General features: G+C 35.7%; 1 protein-coding gene across 6 annotated transcripts in view; it reads right to left on the reverse strand.

The window, feature by feature from the left end:
• The window catches only part of OSBPL8 (oxysterol binding protein like 8), a 141,484-nt gene that overhangs the window by 16,280 nt on the left and 106,432 nt on the right, over positions 1 to 18,772 (reverse strand). For all 6 annotated transcript variants that reach the window (XM_072401391.1, XM_072401392.1, XM_072401390.1 and 3 more), the window contains 13 exons: positions 14,872 to 14,942; positions 13,825 to 13,905; positions 12,955 to 13,056; positions 11,043 to 11,246; positions 10,428 to 10,512; positions 8,555 to 8,726; positions 7,539 to 7,782; positions 5,911 to 6,095; positions 2,927 to 3,008; positions 2,322 to 2,420; positions 2,058 to 2,154; positions 1,286 to 1,384; positions 1,106 to 1,203 (listed from right to left, as the gene is read on the reverse strand). In XM_072401391.1, coding sequence (XP_072257492.1) covers positions 1,106 to 1,203; positions 1,286 to 1,384; positions 2,058 to 2,154; positions 2,322 to 2,420; positions 2,927 to 3,008; positions 5,911 to 6,095; positions 7,539 to 7,782; positions 8,555 to 8,726; positions 10,428 to 10,512; positions 11,043 to 11,246; positions 12,955 to 13,056; positions 13,825 to 13,905; positions 14,872 to 14,942 — 1,619 coding nt within the window. The remainder of the gene's footprint in view (positions 1 to 1,105; positions 1,204 to 1,285; positions 1,385 to 2,057; positions 2,155 to 2,321; positions 2,421 to 2,926; positions 3,009 to 5,910; positions 6,096 to 7,538; positions 7,783 to 8,554; positions 8,727 to 10,427; positions 10,513 to 11,042; positions 11,247 to 12,954; positions 13,057 to 13,824; positions 13,906 to 14,871; positions 14,943 to 18,772) is intronic.

Genomic DNA, 18,772 nt, shown 5'->3' on the forward strand with positions numbered 1-18,772 from the left:
CTCTCCTCTACAATCTATCATCCATCCTTCCCTCCGCTCCACTTCCACTGCATCTCTTTGTAGTTCTCTCCATTGGCTTCCATTTCACCTTAGAATCAAATTTAAGCTCCTGTGCTTTGCCTTGGAATCCCTACACAGTTATTGTCCCACTTACATTTCTGACTTGGTAAATAAAAAAATACTCCCCCAGCCGCTCTCTCCGCTCCTTGAATGACCTACTAATGACTTCCTCACTCATAACCTCATCACATGCACGGATACAAGACTTCTCTAAGGTGCCCCAACTCTCTGGAATGGTCTTCCTCGTCCTATTCGGCTCGCTCCTACTTTCTGCTCATTTAAAAGAGCGCTCAAAACCCATTTTTTCAAACTTGCCTGCCTGTCTTCTTCTGTCTTTTGAAACCATCACTACTTCCCACTACTACATATCTCCCATCCTATTGTGTGTGAAATTCCCCCACCTACTAGATTGTAAGCTCTTCGGGGCAGGGTCCTCTCCTCCTGTATCACTGTCTGTATTAGTCTGTCATTTGCAATCCCTGATTAATGTACAGCGCTACGTAATATGTTGGCACTATAACAGGATATAAATCCTGTTTATTATTAATAATAATAATGACCAGACAGACAACAATACAGCGATATATTGTGAAGGCCAAACAAAATGTAACTACTACCATTTCAAAGGTTTTAGAATAATTGCATGACTGGCTGTCAAATAGCATTTCAGGAAGAGATTAACAATAGCAGTATACACATTTATTTCAAAACTGGTTTTCTAAATGTTGGTGATAGAATGATCCCATGTACATTTTAATTCTTAAATGCTGATCCAAGGCTATCTCATTTTTTGAATCATTGGCAAAACAAAACTCTACAAACACTAACAAATGGAGCCAATCTGCAAAAGTGTTCTGTGCCAGAAAAAGGAATAATGCAATCTTTATATCTCCAGTTAGGTCTACATTCATCTCTCACAATGTTTAATAACTTAAACATTCTCAGCCTGCTTCATAAAGTATCAATGTCAGTCGACTACACGATGGTTGCTGGTGTGCCAAATAAAGTGACCACTCAGTTTAAATGAAAAGAATAGAATGCATACCTTTAATTTGAACTCTAGAACGGCACTATAACTGGTTTTCTCACAGGTAATGGTGACATTTCCTCCAAGCTCCAGTGTCATGGTGCCATAGAGAATTCCTGTGGAGACACATACATAGATACTATATCTGGTAGATAGTACATAATGCCATGTCAACTTACAAAATAGAAGACATCTTACCTTTACAGTGTGCATATGGCATAGTCATAGTGTAATCCTCTCCTCTGTTAAGGAATGTAAGCCTGCCTTCTCCTTCCAGAAGAGCTGACAGAGAATTGCCTGTGGGGTAAGAATTTCCAAAATGAAAGTCAAAGTAAATAAATATATTGTCAAACATGTTTGTGTAATGTCATATAAATTTACTGAATGTCTTGCTTTCAATTCAATCACAATGTGTATACACATATGCTTTCTGTGTCAGGGTAACATGCAGAATTGTCACCTGACAAGCAGCCGTGCCAAACACACTGAACTGGCACATTTTGCCATAGTCACCACAGTAAAACTGTGACATTTGGCTGATATTGGAGTGCAGGATGATGATTAACTTGTTGATACAAAAAGGTCTGCAGTACATGCACCTCCCAGGGACATAACACATGTACAAAGTATGGAAGAAAAAAAAAAAATCTAAAGTGCACAACGCACACAAATCCCTCAGCATTCAGCACTTCTCTTTTGCTTATAGAAACCTTATACAAAACAAGGTCTTTTTATTTGAGAATTATTTAAGAGTGGACCTATCAGTACTCTTACATGTCTGCATACTCAAATGCCTGACGTCATAAAACACAGAAGCAGATATTTTCCATTAAAAACAGTAGTCCTTGAATACCAGTCAAATGACTGGAGTCTAGAATATGTTTCACAAGGTCTACTTGGGAGGAGTATTAGTAAAGAACAATCCTAGTATCCTGCAGACAGACAGAAGCGTTTTCTCAGGCTCACTTACCATAAAATTTGGATTTGGCCAGAATACTTCCACTTAGACAGAAGCCGTCTTTCCTGTTACTGACATAAAAGGCAGACACTGGTGGATGATGGGAAACCTAGAAATAAAGTCAACAATAATGACACTGATTTTACCCTCTAAATAATTAAATCAGTGTGCGTTATAATATTATTTGAAACGTATCTGGTGACTTGATGTTATATTAAATTATAGATAATGTCAGACAAAGGTTGTGCTCAAACCCTCAGGAAATGTTGTCCATACCTGCTCAGCAATGTAAAATGTCTTGCTATTTGTTTTTGGATGAAGCCACAAGCAGCGGAAGGTTTCTCCAAGTATAGGGTTGTAAGGTTTTTTCAGACCCTAATATAAAAGAGAAAAAAAAAAAAATCACCAAACTAATAAATATGGGCATTGAAAGTTGCTCTACAAAGGCTACTCTATCTCCAAGAAGATCTATAACATGCATTACAGTTTCTTTCAACTTTAAATGAACTATATACTAAAGTACAAAGAAATTGCAGAACTATGATATAAAGGATTCATGATCAGTAGTGCATTTTGCATTGATAAGACAGATAGGAAACAAAAAAAAAAAGGAGGAGAGGGGAACCATTTAACTATGCATTGTCTAGAAAAGGTATGTATGTATGTGTATATATATATATATATATATATATATATATATATAAATCTATATCAGAACAGTGGGCCACTAATGACATGCATGAGGCAGACAAAAAAACTGTGGTAGCTGTGTACTTAATAGGAAAAAAAAATAATACGAAAAAAGAGAGGGACACACCTGAAAGAAACACTACAGCATGACAATATCCTATGAAATACCATAAATATTACATCAGCCAAACCTGTGGCTTTTTGTAAAATCCTGACAGATACCACTTCACCACTTTCTTCATTCGGCTGTAGGGATTTTCTTCTAGAGCCGCTCTACAAAAAAAAAAAAAAAAAAGCAATGATCAATTGTTTGCACTTCTGTAGACATGCCGGTTTTGGTTAACAGTGCAGAGTGTGTATAAAGTGTTTTTGTTAGATTTATTTCGTGAAGGGGGTTAGACTGTATGTAAGCTTTTCATTGCCATCCCTATAAGAGAGCTTCAAGGGTTCACATCATAAATTCACCTTATAAAAGATTCTGCAACATAAGAAGGGAATGTAGACATATTGTTATATATTAGCAGAAAGGAAAGACCATCATCTTATAGTAGTTACTTGCTAATCTATAAAAACAAGTTAGTTGATTTAAAAAAAAAAAAAATACTTTCTGTAACATGAATTTTCAGTAGAAATCTAGGTAAAGCACAAACATTTTGGACAAATGTTAAGCATGCAGCCAAAAAACTAACATAAATGCAACATATGCGATGCAGGAATAGAATAATACAATATGACTGCTGTCCATAGTAAAAGCTAAGAGTGTCCATCTGTGTAAAGACAGAAGGAACCTGTGTAGAGATCATAGTTCGTGAAAATAAGATACTCTGCCCTGCTCATTATTAGACACAGCTTTTTCAACATGCCTTATTGTAATTTTCCCTATGGAAATAAGCAAGTAATATGGTCCCCGAACATGCTGCACATTTTCCACGCAAGTAAATCAGGAGGAAGACTTGATTGGTCCCAACAGTTGTGTAATGAAGAAGATAAACAGATGTCTCAAATCTCATTATGTTCTGTAAACCTACCACCTATCTATAAATGTTCTTAGTACTTGTTTACATGGGAGGTAACTGAGCAAAAATAAAAAATCTAGCAAAGTTTTTTTTTTTTCTAGTTACCAATCATTATCAAACAAGTGAATAGCACATTGAATACTTGCAATGACTGCAAGAACTGATTTGAATCAATTGTTATATTCAATGTTACATCAATCAAAAATAACATCAAAAGGAAATTGAAGGCTGTTTTGAGGCATATCAAATAAAATATTTCATTGTTTAACAGGATGGAGTTCACCAATGTGTATTTATATTTTTTCCGAGTATTGCTTTGCATTTATGAAAATACATCATGTCCGTTTTGCTTTTACTTTTCTATACAATTTAAAAAGAATGTGGTGTGAAAGAAAAGCTCCTTAAAATGAGCCTATTTTTTTCCAGATAGAAGAATGTGTGATCATTATTGTATTTTGCCTGTTTACCAAATGAGCAACCATTATAAATAAACCAACAAGCTGGATATAGATTTGAAAGTCTAGTGTAGGACCATGATTTAAACCCAATGACTGCAGTAGACTTCTTTTTCACCTACATCTAATGACTGGTAAACTGCAACAAATTCATTTTCTTTAACATTCCTGTGTTTTTTATTTCTGTGACTCCTGTGGACAGATTTTTCCCTCATTTCCTGTCCATGATGTGCACACAGACAATGAAGGGTGAAGTTGTCACCTGAACAGAAAAACACATCCAACCAATAAATGTCAGGTGATCTAACCCAGGTTTGTCCAACAAACGGCCCATATATCAGAATCCGGCTCAGCAAGCTGTTTTGCATGGCAGGAACCCAGAGGCTGGGCTCCCTGTTGTCCAATCTGTTTGATCCACTGCTCCTGCCTGCCATTGGTATTTGATTTACTAGTTTACAGAAAACAGGATTACTTCCTTGAAAATCAGTATTAGCAAGACACTGCCACCGCCAACAGCACCCAGACCTTTGAAATTATGCCCTACCTACCCTTGTCATGTAGTTTAAAGAGGCAACACTGTCAGTATATGCCTAATAGGCATAGGGGTTATCTGAATAAAGTCTGTACAATATTGGGTTTTTTTGTTGATGTTCCTGTTGCAAAAAAATTCCTAATGTTCTGGATCCTCAAACTACTATTCTGTTTGCAATAAAACCCCAGAGCATAATAACTTCCACCCTGATCTAGATAACCATGAATATGCAGTACCTAAATTCTATAAAAAAGCAAAACAACATGCAACACAAATATATAACTTTCTTATACAACTGCAAACTTCAATCATACATGATTTAATATGGTAACATTTAAAAGACCCACTAAATAGATATATTTTTGCCATGTATAACGGTTTTCATCCAAACACAGCTGAGCTGCCACATATTTACAGGCTGAAAACGAAAGCACCTCCAGTGTTATGGTACCATGTCTCAGCTGCAAAGAGAACAACAAACAGCAAGATGGATAATTGGCCATATGGACAAACATAAACAAGATGATAATTATGATGATAATGTTGTTTTGAACAGCTCCTAGTCACTTTCTTGCCAAGATCAATATAACTTTGCCAAGTATATGTACTTACACCATACTTTTACTAAACAAGAAACAAAGCAACGGCTACATACAGCAAGAAGTACATCTGATAGGATTTACTTTATATGAAAGCTCTCCCTATTTTTTTCAGCAAAAGTTAATTCTCCAGGACACCATTTGGTTAACATGTTACTCTGAGGAACCTAGAATCATGGATTCATACCCTACCAGGACCCTATCAACATGGAGTTTGCATGTTTTCATTGAGTGCTATAGACTGAGTGCTATATTTGCATCATTCTTCAAAACACATATTATTTGCTGTAGTGTATGTTTCTCTGCATATGAAGTAGGCAAATGAGACTGTAAGCTCATCTGAAGTCAAAACTGCTGCACTAGTTATCTAAATGCAAAAAACAAAAAGTAGATGACGTACTGTAACCTGCCTGAGGAAATATTTTTTACAATGTGACAAAAGCTCTGGGTAGAAACGATATCCCAAGTCAGGGCCCAAGTCATTGTATGATGAACACTCATATTTAAACCCATGAATGAATTTGTTCTATATCATTAGCACTGACTGATAGATATGATTTGAGGTTCACTCACTCAGACAGGAAGTCAGCATGATAGTAATAGTCTGAAAGCTTATCCAGGAAGGAACGGGGTTCCAGTATGAAGGTGGGAAGAACCACTTTGGACAAGTCCATTCCTGGCCGCACCTGCTTTAGTAATGTCCAGATCAAACTTTTGTGTTCTTCTGAAACAGTCTCAGTCTGTGAGGCTTCACCAGCCTTGGAAAAAAATGTAAAAAATTAGATTTGGTTTACACAGAACAATGTTGCTACTGATGTAGATTATTTACAAAATGATATTTAAATAACATTCACCTTGCTTGTTTAACAACAGGCACATATTTGGTATGCAAACAAAGAACAGATTACACCAAACACTAGCTGTACTGCACTATAAATATAATGTGTGTTCACCAAGTTTGCTCTGTGTACAAAGCCTACTGTTGTTAGGTATAAAACCCACTCACCTTAGAAAATGTGCAGTAGTAGTAAAGCAATATACTCTTGTAGTATTATCTTATTCAGTCTTTTTTAATAGAAATAAATAATCAATACTATGTCTAATTGAAGTCAAGTTGATATTGAAATAGGGGTGGAAGTTAAGAGGGGAGGTGGTTAGGCTTTTCACAGCAACTTTGTGCTTTTTGTCTTTATTTATGATTACACAGATCTCCTTTAGGTTTGGTTTACCTGGATCAGCTCCTATAAATAATATTTGCCAAATCACTGCAATATTCATGAACTGAAATCCTATTTAACTTATTCACAGATGGAGCTGCCACCCTACAGAAAATGCTTATTACTCACCTGTCTTTGGTTTATTACTCTACTAGTTACTAATTCTAAACAAACTACATCAAAGGTTATGGAATCTGTGTGGCAGCTGGAGAATAGATAACACAAATTGAGAATGGGTAGTGACTGGGTAGGGTGACTGGGTAGGGTGCTGCTTTCAGGAACAGGTAACCATCTTATTTTACTTTCTTTTAAGGCCTGCTCACAAACTACCAGATAGTATTTTCTGCAGGTCTAAGGTTGAGTAGATACTGCTCATTCACATCACAAGAGTGTTTAGAAATCAGTATTGGTAAACAAATGTAGGGCTTCTTAAAAAGTATACAGGAGCAGTCCTGCTGGTAAGGCAGCTCATTTTATACTTTTTCTGCGCTTTTCAAAAAAAAAAATGAAAATTCCTAAGTTGTAAGCAACCCAGTAGAGAAATCTACCATATGTAGGTTATATGTGAAGGTTTTATTTATCGAGGTAATTATTTTGCTAGTAGTAATTAAAACAAATCAATGGGACTTGTAGTGTTAAGAGAATCTTCATAACTTCCCCAAGCCACTTAAATTCTGGATGCCAGGCACAAACAGCAAGAGTAAGCAGCAGGCAGGAAAGTTAAACAGGTCTGTCCCATTTCAACTCTTTAAGAATGCAGAGTAAAATAAAAAAAGTAGTAAGAGGTACTAATTTAATTTATTATTACATGACCCAATGAGAATGCTTAAGGGATATTTTAAAAGTTATTCTTGCTAAAAATGCGTAAAATGTAATTTTCCAGATTTATCAAGGCTGGCTGTTATCTTTGAAATATGGAAAAAACACTACACAGGTCAATGTGCAATGCAGTTAATGGAAATATTGGAAGTACGATTTTCTCACCTCTCCCAGTTCTTCATGTGACTCTTCCATGTATGTTGTTTCCTTGATTAAATCAATTGGTTCAGGGTCAATAAAAGAGTCATCCTGTCTCTCTGATGTGTCACTGTCACTCTCCTCACTTTTGCCAAGTCCATCATTGTCAGACTCTTCATGGTCATGGTCGTGGTCATTTTCCTTATCAGATTTGTCAGAGTAAGTGTCTTGATCTTTAAAGTGTTGTCTTTCAATTTCACTGTCATTTAACCTGAAACACAATGTACAGCTTCAATTTCAGCAAGGAGGGCAGTGAGCAGTACAGTAACGAACTTACAAAAAAAGTACTATAAATCTAAGACTTCTAGTCAAAAGCAGTAGTGGCTTGGCTCTCACATTCCAATGCAGATATTCAGAAATATGGTTTAAGATACAAGAGTGCCTACATACGTGAAGTACATGACTATTTTTGAGAAAAAAATTCAAAACAAAAGGTACATTTTCAGGATACTGCTTAGGCACAATTCACTTTTGTGGATGTTTTCTATATGACAGGAAATTCTCAAATAAAGTTCTGTATTAATGTAGAGTATACAAAAAGAAAACACAGAACCCAAAGAGAGACATAATCAGATAGCATATTGGATAGAATTAGTACCCAGAGATGCAATAAAAGCAATAAAACCTCTTCCGTAACATGGCAGCTTAGCAGCAAGATAAGTGTAGCTACCACCAAGATGTACACACACTCTCAAATAATTTATTGTTACACATATCCAAATATGTGTGCTAAGACAGTGTATAGTTGGGGGGCACATTTCCTAAAGCTGGCTTAGATTGACTGTGAGGCCTTACATTTTTTAATTTCAGGCATCCAAATGCAAAAACAGATTTGCAAGTGTAAAAAGCTCATAAATTATATGCACCATTTTGCTGAAAAGACTAAACTAATTATAAGTACTGGAAAATCAGCAAAAACACACCATATTGTGTGTGTGTTTTTGTTTTTTTTTACCTAAGGGACAGAGCAGGACATTACTTACTGGAAATTTTCATTGCTGTGGATGTTGTTTGCCCTTAGCAAACCATAGAAGTTTACATGGCTGTTTTCATTGGATGAGTTCAGGTCGTGCTCTTTCCCTTCTCTGATCATGGTGCGTTTCAGCAGGCTGGAGCATTTTAGAGCCAGCTCTAGTGCATCCATCCAGCACCTTCCTAGAATAAACACAGAAAGTCATAAAATTACTATTACATCCCTACAATAAATTTTAGCGATAGGAGTATATTACATTTCTGCTTTTATATAATGGATATAACTGGGGAATAATACCAAGATACCCCAGTACTCTTTTTTGGCAAAACTGATTGTTCCTTAGTACTGCTTCTTTTTTTCATACTTCATTCCTGCAATTCAGGGACTGCAGGAGACAGATACCAGGTCAAATTCAAGTACTTATACTGCTTGCCAAGTCAATCATTTATTATGATCTTATTGTCTTAACAGCAATTCAGAGCAATGTAACACTGAGAATACAGCGTATACAATGTTCACATAGTGTCATAGTTCCTCATATAAACTTAAGTTTATAGTACCAAAGTCAGCTATAGAAACATGCTGAATACGAAACACACAAATTACTCCTTAAGAATGGAATGCGGTATCACACAATGCAACAACTCATGGAAATCAATCAGAATTAAAAAAATAATAATCTAGCTGTAGCTAACAAAAACCAGACTGGTTCCTAGAGGTTTCTGCATTAAAATATCTATATGGGGAAGACTTATTAGCATTATTAGCAGACATCAGGTTTTAAGGGAGGGAAATTCACCTTCTTATCTTTGAAACTATGATGTATTTAATATTACAGAGCAATATTTTGAATTAAAGAAATACCTAAATAAATCTGTTAAACAAGCTCAGTTGTTGTAGAGGAAAGCATTTTGTTTGCTGGCACAATGGCATTTTCTGTTGCCTCACCCACGTCCGCTGCATGCCACAGAACAGCTATGCAAAAGCCAGGAATGTCATACCACATTAACACTCAATCTACCAAGGGACTGTAAACAAGGGTGAAGAAGTCCATCCATTCTGTCTATAATTCTGGAACAAATTTGTTTTACTCTAGCATGTTTGATTAAAATTTGTTGCATACTTTCAGGTTTCATGTGTCATATCAGAAGGCAGAAAAGCCTCTTCCAAGTTCACATATTGATTTAAAAAAACATAAATGTCTTAAAGATGTTAACAGCTGTTTAATATAAACTGACATAATCCAAAGAAAAATTCTCCTAAAATTTTTAATATTGCAAAATGAAAGTAAAAAATAAACGTTTAGTACATCAATTCCCCCCAAAGCTTTCAGAAAAAACTTCCCCCATGAATAACTCTGTAGTGATTACTGATAACCGAGCACCCCACTCTGATTTCAGCATACCACATACCAAGTAAGTTTGGATCCATTTATTAATGACATCCTTATGAGGCCTAAATAAAATGTTAACGTAAAGTGCTGTTTTAACACAAATCCACCATCCAAGAAGAAGATATCTGAAACTTTATTTACCAGTTCTTTGTCCTTCAATTTTAACTACTGTAGTGCTTATTTATGTGATGAAAACAGCCACCCTGGGAACAGCAATTTTATTTTTTATAGGCCAGGTCTTAAAAAAAATTAAATTTTATTGATTGCTTTGGGTCTATGCCTGAATGTCCAAACTTTCTCTAATGTTAATGACGACCTAAAACTTAAAAAGCCAAGTTCTTTCCACGGGTTTCTCATGAGGTTTCTCCAACATTGTACTCTTCGTTAGCAAAGTTTGGGACTTACAAAGACTCTAGATATCCTGAATATTAAATATTTTCTATAATATTTTCAAGTCTAACCCCTAACCAAAAGAAATATTGGTATGTACCATCTGATTCTGACGCAGCTCGAATAATCAGATAACTGCCTGGAAGAGGCTGAGTGATGGATCCAACTGCTTCACCTTTAGGACCCTTACAAAGGAAAAGAAAATGTAGTCAGTAAGTTAACATGGATCATCTAAAAAAAGGTTCACAGTAGACACACAAACAAAATTTGTAATTAGTTATCTTACACAAGAACTCAAGCCCACTACTCTTGCAACATCATGCTAACTGACAGCCCGGGTTACATAATGCAGAACAGGGGATGCTTCCTAAGAACAGCACTTGTTTGGCTCAGACCTACATCCCCCTAACATGCTAAGGAAAGAGATATGATGACATACAGCCTAATGTTATGAATTTGTACACATGTGTAATATGTATCTCAAAAGCAAAAGAGAAGAAAAAGCTTTGTTTATAAAGGAAAATACAAATTTCATGACACTTTACTAGTGTAAAGATATTTTGTGGTCTTTGATGATACTGTATTATGTTATGTGGTCACTTTAATATTGTAAAGGTGCTACTCTTTGAAGTCTTCCAGATATTGTGTTAGGTTTATAGGATCATTTCTGAAGGATTCTGAAGATTTTTACAACACAGTTGCAAGAGACACCTACCTTAACAGCCCAGATTGATTGTTCCAAGGGGTGGAAAAGTTTAAAGCAGAATCCATCCTTCTTAGACGGTCTCTCTATAATTTCACAGGCATTCAGTAGAACTGTGCCTACCCACTGTCCATTTTTGGGTGTTTTGTAGATTAAAAGAACCCCTGGTTTTAACACACACCACAGTTTTGTCCAGCTTTTCAATGTTCCTCTGATCTGTAAATCAACATGCAACATATTCTTAACACAACAATTCTTTTTTGAAAAAAACAAAAATAAACATATAGAGTACACACAGTAGTTACAAAAGTCTTATTATATTATCAATTGCCTTTCTAATTTGGCTTGCTGCCAGGCACAATTTTCAAAAGCTGTCAAAAAATGAAAAAATGGTCTCTTTTTATGGGGGCTTTTTGTGTGCTGTTGGCAAAGAAATATTGCTTCCTGCTTTAGTTATACAATACCTGGTATCCCCAGCAGTTTTCTCTTATTACAACACTGGGACCCATCATGTAATTATATCAGAAGACCCTCTTTCTTGGTATGGTAGGGAGTGGCCGCAAAATGTGATGGCACCCCCCATATAAACAATATAAACAGCAGCACCCAGTGACATTTGACAAAGACAATTGCCAACATTCTAGAATAAACTGACAAGGATAACCAAGGAACTGACTGAATAAGCAAGTCTAGAGCTTCTTCTTTTGTACCTCATCCCTCTGTCTGTTTTGACCTTGAAGTGACAGTGTCACTGTTACGTCTGCTGAAAGCATTCACATGAAAAGAACTCATGAGTCACTGGAAGAACGGCTGATGCATCCTGCATATATTGTATTTGTGTATTACAGACTGGCCATAACCTCTCATGGGTAAGGAGAAAGGAAATGCAATTTTTTAGATACCATTGTTAAAAACTCTTCTAAATGAGAGTTGACAGATCTGCCTGTCCTCATGGCAGTGTCAGTTTCCCTGATCCCAAGGCAAGTTTAGATCAGATGCATGAAAGGAATTATGAAAGATGCGTACAGATACATTTTCTATATGAAATAGAAACAGCCATTTACCAGCTACACAGGCCTTGTCAAATCTCTGCAAGTATTATTATTATTATAAGTTACATTCTATTCCTAAATTTTTAAAAACTCAAGCAATACTTGGATGGGTGACATTCCTCAACCTCCTGGGCGGTTCATTTCTGTTCAGATTTATATATCTAAAATCGGTACATTGTTTTTCATGAAAATTTATTTTACAGTATAATATATTAGTATGAGTATAATAAAGTGTGAAACACAAAATCATGTCAAAACAATAAATTAAAAATAAATTTTTAAACATTTTAAAAAATAAATAAATTATACTATATATTATACTCATACTAATAATTTATACTGTAAAATACATTTTAATTAAAGGCAATGTACTGCTTTTAGACATATAAACCCAGTGTATTGCATTCAATACAGTTATTTTTTTGAACGCAATACAAAATAATTTGAAATTCCCGACACTCCTGCAACGCTCCTGGGTGACTTATCAGATGCAGAGGATGCCGCCCTTAGGATGGGAGGGGATGGGAATTGAGAAGAAGAACGCCAACAGACCAGGTAACGTAGTATTTACTATTGATTACTATTGATTATTTTTGATTGTTTTAGCTACCCCTAATGTGACTCGGGGTTACCACTTTCAGCATCTTTTTTTTTTCCACCCTGGAGTCACACTCGGGGTAACCACTGGGTAGGGTAAAAAAAATAAATAAATAAAAACTTTTTTTTTACCTGTATGAACAGCTGCAAAGATCTATGACCATGTGAAGCGCTATTCATGGATACAAGTGAATTCTGGCTTCAGATAATGCCACCCTTGTCAATGTGTGAACTATCATGTAAGGATAACAAGCAACAACACCTGCAGCTCTCACCTTTAGCCAATCTGCCATGACAATAACTGATGGGTCTGTGATTGTACTGAGCAATTCTTTAGTGGCTCTCTTCTTCTCCTCCCTATAATTTTTCTTTTGCACCTGAAAGGACAGAACAAACACATTACACTAATACAGATAACAAGAGGTTTTCATGTGGAAAACACTAATCAGTTTCCAGTCTGCCTATTCTGACCTTGGGCAAATCTATTATCAAAGTTAATCTGGAAAAACTTGACAAAGAATCACAGTGGATGACTGTTTACCATATTAAAATGTTTTGCTAGAGAAAATGTGTATAAAGCTACTAAACATGCTAAAATAGTAGTAGCACTATATAATGTTTGTAGATCACTGGAGAAACTTTCTCTTAAATTTATGTACCAGAGATACAACAGAAAGTTGGAGGAAATCCTATTAGCCAGCTGTTTCAGGAACAAGTTTTCACATGAGACACATGAGATTTTCCCTTATTTTCTGTTCTGCAGACAACTCTAAAATGATGGATTCATTCTCCCATTTCTTTCTCAGTGACAATGGTCATCAATGGGGAATATCCTCAAAGGAGGCCTAACTCATTCCAGACCAAACAGGTTCAAAAATTTTTGTAACTGAAGCAATGGCAGGAAGGGAGATCAATGTGTACCAGGTAGGCCCAGTTACCCTGTTGAAGGTTTTTAGGTGTACCTGACATGCCCAAGGTCAATATAAAGGAGTCAGGTAAGGTATAAGATAGTTCCTGAAAGGGCTACTGGGAATGTACTGCAATGCGTCATGAAGTGTCCCATCTTAAAGCAAGACAAATACTTTCTGTAACAAATCACCTCTAGTACAAGCCCTTATCATTGCATATTGTGAAGAGTGACTTACTTTGAGCGATTCCTTTTTTGTAAGTTTGCTTGAGGCAGAAGCAATGTCCTTTTCAGACCCATTATATAGCTTAGACTCAGACTGTAAATAAACAATCAAACATTAACCGTTAGTTGCTTGTCCTTTTGTACAGTAAAAATAAACTTACTATATATATTTTAAATAATGTTCGGTGCTAAATGGTGAAAGCTGGAAAATTATATAGTAATAGATTTATACTCTTGGGGACACATTCTCCAAAATGTAAGAAAAAATGTATACGTTTCCTTGAGCCAGATCCTATTCATCTTTCTCCAGGAAAGATAGAAAAAAAATGAAAACAAACATATGTTTGAACTTTCTTTACACCATATTCTAAAGCTATTCATTTGCAGAGCTGAATATGCCTAATTAGTGGGTTGGGCCACCTAAAGCTGATCTATTTTGGATAGATGCCAGTGCTTTACCCTCCTTTGTTTTATTATGTCCCCTGCTGACTACTGAGCTAATACCATCACTAGCTTACCACAGCTAGAAGACCACAAGCCTGCTCCTCCTTTATTCACTTTCACATATGTAAAGCTTTTACAACAGGAAGAGTGGAACTTCACAGAAAAAGCAGAGGGAGATGTGTGCTCTGGTAGAGAGATCTTTCTGGGTGGAAATCGCCAATGGATGTTTCAGCCCATCAACACCCACAGTTTACTTATCTATCTCTGGGTGGATTAACCTTTTAGGAGTTTTTATTTATGAATGCCCGGATACCCACCACCTGTGAATGTTCTTACTTGTACCAGCTATAAGGTTATACAGCATTTACAACATAGCAAATTACCTTACAAAACCAGCCCTAATAAAAAGGACTTTTTTTAATCTAAAGACCCCAAAAGCCTCTAAGCAAATTAGAGCTCCAAAACACACAACACATACATTGGAACAAATACCATACTTTTAGTCTTGTATTCCAAAATTCCTATATTGCTCAATCGACTCAGGACTTTTGTAGTTCATTTTGTGAAAAAGGCAGTTAAAAAAAGTTATACCCAGGAAAAGGATGCATGAAATTACCTTGCTCTTAGACATAGAGTTAGAAGTGTCATCTTTACTTTGCAAGGTTTCATCTTTACTCCGGTCAAATCCTAGACCAAAATATGAAAAGATGCTTTATACAAAAACAATTATAAACATTATAACATAACATAGAAACATTTAAATTGGTGTCAGATAATAAGAAAAACATAAAAGAAAAGACAGCACTGTTTTCAACGGTTTGATGTTCAGTAACAATCTGTATATAAGCAATAAAAGGAAAATGATAAGTGTACTAACTTATATAAAAAAAATAATACCTTTGGTAAATTGGTATGTTAATATCAATGTTGTATAATATAGTGAAAATACTTTCTGTGAGTTAAACAGCCAACTAATGTGATACCAAATACTTGCTACATTGCAATAACCACAAATATAGAATAAACAAAAGAGGAATTGATACCTGTTGTACAGGCCGATGAAAAAAAAAAAAAAAAAAAATTATAAAACCTTTCAAAAATTTAATCAAACAATACAATATGTAATTAATTTAGTTGTTGTAGATAGGTAAAAAATCTGAAACATAACACTTCAAGGAGTAACAACACATTTGCTGATGCAGTTGCATATTACCTGTAATTAATAATAGTTTTAGGTCGGGTTGCCCCAAACAGTTCCCTGACCATAACTGGAAGTTAGAGGGTTGATGTATGTTGCTCGCTGCCTTAAAGCATACAACAGTCTAATGAAGAAAATAAAGGCTAAACTAAGAGGAGCAACTTCCTGCCCTATTAATGTCTGTAGAGTTCTGGCCATTATAACACCATAAGGAGCAGTGCATGATATGAAGCCTTCACAATGACAATTGCCATTGGACAGTAATACTGGGGCACTAATCTTCCTACTGACACCAATGGTATGGCACCAGCCCCATCATAGACACCAACTATAATGCAGCTTTCCTTTCATAGACAGAAATGCTAGGGCATCATTTTATTTTCTCCCATTGAATCCAATGATGGGGTACCATTCCATTCAATGAACATTGATACCAGTAATTGGTAAACAGTTTATTCAGATCTAAGATACACTGTTGACTGAACAATAGGATGCTGACAACAAAATGAGTAGCACGCTTTATAAGTTATACCTCTGTATTTCTCTGTTTGCAAGAAATTAGGTACAGAAACACATCATTAGAAAGCAAAGGATGTATTCAGAAGTGCAGAAACAAAGAAAGAAAAATATGTCAGAGCATTTCACAGACCTATCCAGGAAACTTATTTTTAGAAGTTCACAACTAGTTGTTGAAAATAGATCTGATATTCACTGAAACATTCCCTGGTGGAGAAGCTTCCAGATCCATGTGTCAATTAATTCGTCACCAGGGAATGATAGATTCACTGCATTATAAAGGGACCCCTTACAAATCACACAATTCCAAAAGAAGAATTAATAATTCTTTGTAATGAAGAGAAGCTGTAAGAAGTACTTAGTAAAAGTATTTTCATTCTTTTTTCCTAAGGTATTTTCACTCAGTTCCACACCACTTCTTCATGCTGAACCTTATGATCACAACTCTTCATGTGCATTACAAAGCCCATTTCCAGCCAAGATTTGTATAAAGCATAGAACCTCTATTTTCCTGTGTGATAATACTTTTACCAATTTATTTTCTGTTCTGGTGAGTGAGAGAACACCTCTAATCCACAATCCAAAAAAAATATATGAAATGCCTTTTGTTACTATGTATTATTGATCTGACTTTAAAGAAGATTTGATTTGCCACTACAGGTGTTTGCAACCGGACCACTGTACCCCAAACTGCATTACCGAAGAATAAAAACAAAAATCTGATGTGCAAAGAACAACACAGACAGCTAAAGCCCCGATATATGCGTATGAAAAATCTAGAGTTTCCTTTTAAACTAATATCGGTGCACAGTCTTAAAAGTAATATGAGAACACGGCCATGGATTTTCTATAAAAGCTGAGCATGCTTGAAATCCTTAAGGAGCACATACAGAGCGCTTGTTTTCCTCCAAGGAACCCTCTAGAGATTACCAGCAACAATAAAATGTCAGAAGCTGCAATTAACATTGGAGGAACAAAAACAGCAATTCTGGGGAAAATCACCAGTCCAGAACACAGCAGATCAAAGCAATGATCTGTACATGATTGCCTAACAAGGACAGAAAAATAAACATTATTTTACAATTACCAGTTTTTAAATATAATTTGCAGAACAATTTGTAATTTTTTCACAGGCTGCATATTTCTATGCAACACCCAAACAAAAATTCTGAAACACAGACAGCTCTCTGTTTTACATCAACAGGTATGTTATTAAAGTGGAATTACAGTCATAATTTTCCATCTGCTTCAAAAGGTTTGCCAAACCATTATAATTTCTGGGAACTGAATTATGTTTACAAATAAGTTCCTGAAATTGGTAAAAATGGTTGCTTTCACTATTCCAACAGTAAATGTGCCACTCATCTCTGGGTCATAATAAAATACAAGAACGATTCAAGGACATGCCATTGTTTTTAAGCCGCTCAGGGGTTCAACGGAAAAATTCATTAACTTTACATACAGAAAGTGAGATCATAAATATAAATTTGGAGATTTGCTGACAAGTGCAAAACTTTTCTAAATATAAATGGCCACAAGACTGTTTTGTTTCCTGGCCTGGAAAATGACATTGTCAGACACTATCCCTGTATCTCTTTTTGGCTACTTTCAAACTGTATTTCCAAAAAGTAATGGGCACTTTGCACCAAAGTAATCCCTGAAATCCACTCCCTCTGTATTGGTATATGGCCTGTGAGTAAGGATGTGATGTGACAGAAATGGAGTGGACGCTGCTTGGGACATACTATTGATGCTGGGCACCACAGGAATGCTTCAAGTCAGCGTGCTTACTTTATTGTGAAGTGCTAACAATGGCCATCTGTGTGAGCTAAAAAAGCTGGAGAAAAACTCAAATCTTTTATATACTCTGACATTTACAAAGGGCACTCAGACAAGGCTGTTTATTGAGACACTCCTCCATTTACCAACATACTTCAGCGTACTCTGCATGCCAGTATGTGAGAATTGCTGAGTACAATAAATACCTAGTAAATCCATTGGACAGATTCCAAGTACATTCATAGGAGAATAATCACTAACCAAGTTAAAGTTTGCTTTCACCATGACATATAGGATTCAAAAATAGATAAGATAAAATGGCATTTCACTTTTGGGTAGATTGTGGATAGTAGAATCACCAACCCTATTAAATGTTTTTTAAACTAGTAGCCAAACAAAAATGAACAAAACAATTTATCATTAAATACTAAAAATTGGGCTTATTAGCATCACATAAATATAAGGCAAAAATATGAAGATTTCATCCTACAGGTCCAGTTAAAGCTATCCATCCTAACGACAAAGTCTTATAATTAAGAAGGTAGGGATATGATCCAAGGTAACCTTCAAGTGGTGTAAAATGAGTAGAAAACATTTTCCCGTCAATACAAATGTGTTTTGGAGGCTAAGATTTAGGTTCTTACGTCGTTTGTATGTAGAAATACATTTAAAGCTGAACAGAGGCCTCAAAAATAAATGTATTTTTAGTTCTTCCAAGTTCCTTAAATAACGAAGATTAAAAATGAATTCTAGTAGAATCCTGGTCAACTAGGAAAAAACTTGCCAGTGTTGACTGTTTACAACCACATTTGGCAGCAGAAAGAAATGTGAGAACACTATGAGCACAGTACATGTCTGAGTGTTTGTTATGGCCACCAACAGTCCCCAGCTATACTAATATTGCTCCATGTCCGCAGTCCCTTAGCATTAGAGATAAAGCCTACCATATGGCAGGAAGTACCGTTTGCATACTTAGGTTACTTTTTTCCCCCAGATCATTACATAAGCCATTTTGTCATTTAAT

The sequence above is a fragment of the Pyxicephalus adspersus genome, chromosome 2 (assembly GCF_032062135.1).
Source record: "Pyxicephalus adspersus chromosome 2, UCB_Pads_2.0, whole genome shotgun sequence".
Taxonomy (NCBI): domain Eukaryota; kingdom Metazoa; phylum Chordata; class Amphibia; order Anura; family Pyxicephalidae; genus Pyxicephalus; species Pyxicephalus adspersus.